The following is a 6,000-nucleotide window of genomic DNA, read 5'->3' on the forward strand; positions in this document are numbered from 1 at the left end:
TTATAAGCTTTCAAGTACATGCATACTTCTGTGCATGCACAAGGCAGCTTACACTTTAAATAAAACTTGGTTACTCTTAAAGGTGTCACTGGACTCAAACTTCAGTCTAACATGGCTATCCACCCAAACCTAACACTACAGAATCATCTAGCAGAAATCTTTTCTAGATTTTAGCTGGAGCTGAATTTTAAAGCATGCATGCAAAGCATGTGCTCAAGCAGACTGTGCCCCCCCCCAAGGCTACAAGATAGTTCATATGTGCTAATCAAGCTGCACCCCAAGTGCTGTGTCTTTTAAAATCTCTGCTGTTCTTCCTCCAGACTTTGCACCTATCAGCTTCCTTGAGAATTTTATTTCAACATGCATTTTAAAATGCTGCAAGAAAATTATCATGGTACTATTGTTTAATAGCTACAACAGGCCTTGACAAGTTTTCTTTGAATCTTGGAGCCAGCCCAAAATGTTAGGGGCCAGCTTCGTTCATCACACACATAGTTTAAAGATTATACAGGACTAGAGAGACAGCTTACATTGTTTCTGGAATTTGCTTCATTATATACTTGTGAAAAACCTTACACCATGGCTACATACTTGTTAAATACAATTAAATACCTACAAATAGTTAAATCATATTTATAGAAGTGTTAGCAAGCAAAACCTCTTTCTAAATCCAACTGGCTTTCAGGAATCACATCACAATAGTAATATTTTGAAAACTTGAGTCAGATAACCCAGTGGTCCCCAACCCTTGGTCCGGGGACCAGTACCGTACCGGTCCGTAGATCAGTCAGTACCGGGCCACGGCTCCTCCTTGTCCTCCTCCCCGGTTGCTGCCTCGGGGAATGTCCTGCCACTCTGCTGCCAGCTCTCCAGCAGCCGCCATGGCTGGGGCTCACCCTCAACGTGGCACTGCGCAGTGGCTGTTGGCAGCGCTCCCCAGCGGCTGACAGGAAGTCAGGGGCGCCAGCGGAAAAGCAAGTGGAACAGGAGCTCAGGCGGCAGCGATGTCCCTCGGCAAAAGACTACCTCCCCAAGCCTCAGTAAAATTGTCAAGCGTCCCCAGTGATAAAAAGGTTGGGGACCACTGAGATAACCTTTCTAAGTCCCCAAAGAGTAGTTTAAAACCTGAATTCCCAAAATGTATACATCATAGAGTTTTGTTACAAAAAAGAAATAATATTGTTTGCTATAACCAATAATGAAACTCAAATACTTTGGCCATCTCATGAGAAGGAAGGACTCCCTGGAGAAGAGCCTAATGCTGGGAGCGATCGAGGGCAAAAGAAGAAGGGGACAACAGAGAATGAGGTGGCTGGATGGAGTCACTGAAGCAGTAGGTGCAAATTTAAATGGACTCCGGGGAATGGTAGAGGACAGGAAGGCCTGGAGGATCATTGTCCATGGGGTCACGATGGGTTGGACACGACTTCGCACCTAACAACAACAACAACAACAACAACAACCACTAAAGGTATTACTTTGCAGAAAAATAAGAGTTTATTAATATTAATATATTAACTATTAACTATGAGCACTGACAAACCTCTGAGTCAGGCAGCCAGTGTTTGTTTTTTGCTTATCATTAGTGGGGTTGCCAGCTCTAGGTAGGGAAATGGCTGGAGATGCGGGGGTTAGAGCCTTGGGAGTGAGAGGTTTGGGGGACAAGAGGGACCACAGCAGAGTATAATGTCATACAGCCCACTTTCCAAAGTCACCATTTTCTCCAGGGGAAATTACCTTCATTGTTTGGCAATAAATTACAGTAGTGAGTACTATCCAGGTGCCACCTGAAAAGTTGGCAACCCTGGTGATTAGAGGCACGAGGAGGATGTGGAACTAATAGATTTTTATTTGGCTCTGAGATCATATGCAAGATTGCTAAAGATAAGAGCAGATTAGATTGTGAACCAAGCAGAACTTCCTAGAAGTAAGGGCAATAACTGCTAGGCAGAGCAGTTTGTCCATGAAATAGAAAAAGAGTATCTATATTGTTTGGTTCACAAGAGTTAAATATTCCTACTTTGCATGATAAATACATGACTTGTTACGGTGGCAATACCAGACTTTCAATACCTGAAATCAGGTGAAGCCAAGTAGTAATAATCCGCTTTTTGAAAGCTTCAAGCATCAGGACATGTTGCTTAGCATCTCATGTGATTTCATATCGACAAGAAATTCCTTTCTGAAAAGCTTCTAAAAGCTGAAACAATGTGATATCTGCACACAACCTTTGAAAATGGTTTAAAAGTCCACATAAACAGCAGAGTTCCTTATTATTCACAGACAGGATGTAAGATGTGGTTAGTCTGTAAGTCTTCTATAGCAGTGTAACAAAACATTACATCAAAATTTTTGCTTTGCTGCACAGAAATTGTAGCATTCAATACTAATAGTTAAGATACCTTGATAATTTCCAGACTTTTAGCAACTTTGATTCATGTTTCTACTAGCAAGGTTATGAAAATCCCTTATAATGTATTCCTGAATACATCCAAGCAACACCACTTAATGAAACGGATTGTACAGTGAGAGAGTCTTGGGCAGCAGCCAAGTTTACTTACTAAACCCTAAAGTTCTACTTTAAAAGTTTACATTGGACAATCTTAATCTTGCTTGAATTCAAAGATGAATAAAACATCTACAGTCCAAGTACGAATTACAGACATTACAAGATTAAATTCCAAACAGCTACTAATAATCTAAAATCTTAAAACGCTCAGTTCTCCATGAAAATTTTAAACATTGTCACATGTTAAGTATCCGTTCCCTCTGATAGGTAGTAATAGTCGTGGCAAACAATTACAAATACAGATAACAATCCATTATGAACACTAGGCTATAAAAATACTATAATAAGGAAGTTAGCCAGAGAGCAATAAAATTTGACTAGATTTGGAGAAACGCTGAATTCATACAAATGGGTTAGCCAACAAATTAGTGAAAACCTAAGCTTAGAAAAAGATACATTCTGAAGCAGAAGCACACTTGCGTCCTTTCCATTCCTCAAATTTATCCACTGCTCTGTCAGAAAAATAAAAGCGAAGTCTACCCAACTCTCCACTGTTTAGCTACACTTGTTTTGCATAGATTATCACAATCAAACCCACATCTTTTTCTTAAGAGTACTTTAATCTTTAACTTGTACAAGTTATACTGGAAATCAATGCAGCTAATTCACAGGAATATTGGAAGTTTTAAATAACTGGCCTTAAATTCATCTACCACCCCCCCCCAAAAAAAAATAGCAAGCTAATTGACACGTAAGAAAATTATACCAATGTGACCTTTATTAATGTTTTGTTGCAATTCATCTTGCCAGGAGTACTCAATGAGCTGACATATGTTTGAGTAGATGGTAGCCTGTTGACACTAGTACTGAACACATGTTAATACATCTTTCTGCCATGTGTTCAACTCATTATATATATATATCCTACAATTAAAGAGAGGCCCTTTAAAAGGAGTTGCAGCAGTCCCCAACAAGGGAACATAAGCACAAGCAGCATAGGCACCTAGAAACAGTTTTTGTTATATTTGGGTACAGACAAGACTTGGAGATATATATTCCACAGAAGATAACTAAGATTTCAAACCTGGTAAAAGTTGACTACATAAACTCAAGTTTATTAAATAATTATGCTTTAATCAGATCAGCAACTATGCTCACATTAAGAAAACAAATATAATACTTTCAACTAGTAAAATGTAACTGGGTTTGTTAAAATAAAATGCAGACAAGCAGCTTAGAAAACACATTTGTACAAAAAGAGGGGTCAATGGTTAATATTGCTATAAACAAAACTAGAAATGTATACACTAGCATGAGAACCATGAAAAATAATTGAACAACTTCATGGATAGTTTTTATGATTGTCCAGCCTACCACTATAAATCATTCCTCTAAAAAGTTCAGTACAGAAGCTTCTTAAATTCATGGCAACTTCAACTACTTAATATTTTGTCTTATTAAAAGAACCTGGGGGCTATATTCTGAGCACCTTTACCGTATTACATACTAACTGGCTTGGCATTTGTTAGCCATTAATCTTTTAACACAAAGGAAATTGAAATACAATGACAAGTATTTAGGGGCAATCCCAACCCCCATAGTTTGAGCTAGAAGGATAAGCTCCTCTGGAGCCTGAGGAACACCATTCGGCCTACAAAGTACCATTCTAAGTGTTGCGTCAAAGGGGAGAGATGTAGATACCGGCTGCAAAATCCAAAAATAAAAAACATTCCAAATGAAATCTCACCTCAAGGGACAGCCAAGGAAGAAAAAAAGAAACACATGGGCTGACATCAAGAAGAAACCCCGTTTAAATATCGTTAAATCTCAAATATCCGTCATTACTAGAGTGTTGTGTGTGATTTCTATTTATCGATTACACAAAAGAAAACCCAGCAGGGGCTGCTGCAATGCAACACACGCCGATTTAGAGAGAGAGAGAGAAACGCTTTCCCAGTTCCCCGCCTTGAATTCTGTAGCTGTGGAGAACACCTAGGTGATTCCATGTCTGGTTTTCAAATGCGAATAAAGGACACCGAAAACAGGCTGGCCTTTCCCCCCTCCACCGATCGCCCCCCAGGATGACTGCGACTTTCATCCTTCCTTCACAAAGTGGTCTCACCGCCCTCCCCTTCTGCGCACCCACCCCAACCCCTTCCCCACCCCTCGTTTGCAACAAAAGCTCTGCACACCAGATGAGCCATTATTATCCCTACGGACGCACCAGCCGCACGATCCCTTCTTTCCTATTGCCGACAGAAGGGGAAGGGAGACCTATCCCTTCCGCACACACACGCCCCTCTTCCAGAGAGGGAAACCTTCGGAAAGAGGGGGAGAGCCCCCCCCCCAGTAACACCGTGGGGATTCCAATGCAAGATACCTGGGGGGAGGGGGGAACGAGGGAAATACACCCCCTCCCCCACCGCAGCTCTTTCTCTCCGAATTGATCGACAGTTCTCGCCTGACGGCGGCTTCCCCGCCTCAGGGGATCCCCCTTCATTTTGATAGCCCCTCTTGCAAACCCACCCGAAAGACCCCTTCTTTTACCTTCCCCCTTGCAAGCCCCCCCCCCCGGCAGCGCCCCCTCCCTTCCCGCCCAGTACGGTCTCCCTCGCTGCTCCCGAGGGGGCCAGTTGCGCGGCGGCGGGGGGGGGGGGGCTGAAGCCCCTGGGGCCGGCTCTGTCTCACCTCATGTTTCTGCCCAAGGGCCGGGGGGGGCGTTCTTCTCCCCCCCGCTCCTCGCTCTGCTCCGCTCTGCTCAGGAGCCGGCCGGAATCTCAATAGGCTACGGGGAGGGGGGAGGGAGGGGCGGAGAGAGGCGGTCGGTGGGGGGGGGTCCCCCTCAGGCGCCAGCCAGTCCCAGCCTTGGCAACCTCCGAGGGACTCGCCTGCCCGCCAGCCTGCCTGTGTCCTCCGACTCGGTTGCTTGGCCCACCCCGACCACAGCGGGGAGTCAAAGGAGGAAGGAGGGAAGGGAGAGGGGGATAACCGGGGAGGGGGAAGGAGAGCGAGCCAACTCTCGAGGGCCGCGGGGGGGGGGGGTGGAATGACGGGAGAACAAGAGAAGGTGGAAGGGTCGGGAACACGAAGAACAACGCGCAGGCGGCTCTCGAGACGCCGGCTCGCTTAAGCAGGCAGGGAGGGGGTGGCGATCTGCACGCAGGGGGACGCCAGGGGGTGGGACGGAAGAGGCCCCGCCCCGTGCCTGGTCTGCATTCCCAGAGCATTCCATGCGGGTTCTACAGCGGGAGGGGGCGATTGCGGAGGAAAGCCGTGGCGGGGAGCTCAGGGGCGGCCCCTACTGACCGCCGGGGTGGTTCCCCTTTCGTCAGCCGCCGTGCTCCGCTCTGCAAGCCGCTTGCCGTCTAAAACCCTCTTGACGGACCCTTCTCGCCCGGTCAGGAGCACGTATGGATTGCTGTTGGTTTCTAAAGCTTGTGGATTCGATCCCCTGCAAACCATACTGCATTTATTAGTTGCTGCATGCCATG

The 6,000-nt window shown here is 45.4% G+C and overlaps 1 protein-coding gene across 3 annotated transcripts in view; it reads right to left on the reverse strand.

The window, feature by feature from the left end:
* Positions 1 to 5,638, reverse strand: part of ENAH (ENAH actin regulator) — a 137,961-nt gene extending 132,323 nt beyond the window's left edge. The window contains exon 1 of one of the 3 annotated variants that reach the window (XM_077340721.1): positions 5,198 to 5,638. In XM_077340721.1, coding sequence (XP_077196836.1) covers positions 5,198 to 5,202 — 5 coding nt within the window. In that variant the 5' untranslated portion in view covers positions 5,203 to 5,638. The remainder of the gene's footprint in view (positions 1 to 5,197) is intronic. The other 2 variants (XM_077340726.1, XM_077340727.1) reach the window with 2 other exon arrangements.
* Positions 5,639 to 6,000: the final 362 nt, after the last annotated feature.

This window comes from Paroedura picta, chromosome 1, assembly GCF_049243985.1.
Source record: "Paroedura picta isolate Pp20150507F chromosome 1, Ppicta_v3.0, whole genome shotgun sequence".
Taxonomy (NCBI): Eukaryota; Metazoa; Chordata; class Lepidosauria; order Squamata; family Gekkonidae; genus Paroedura; species Paroedura picta.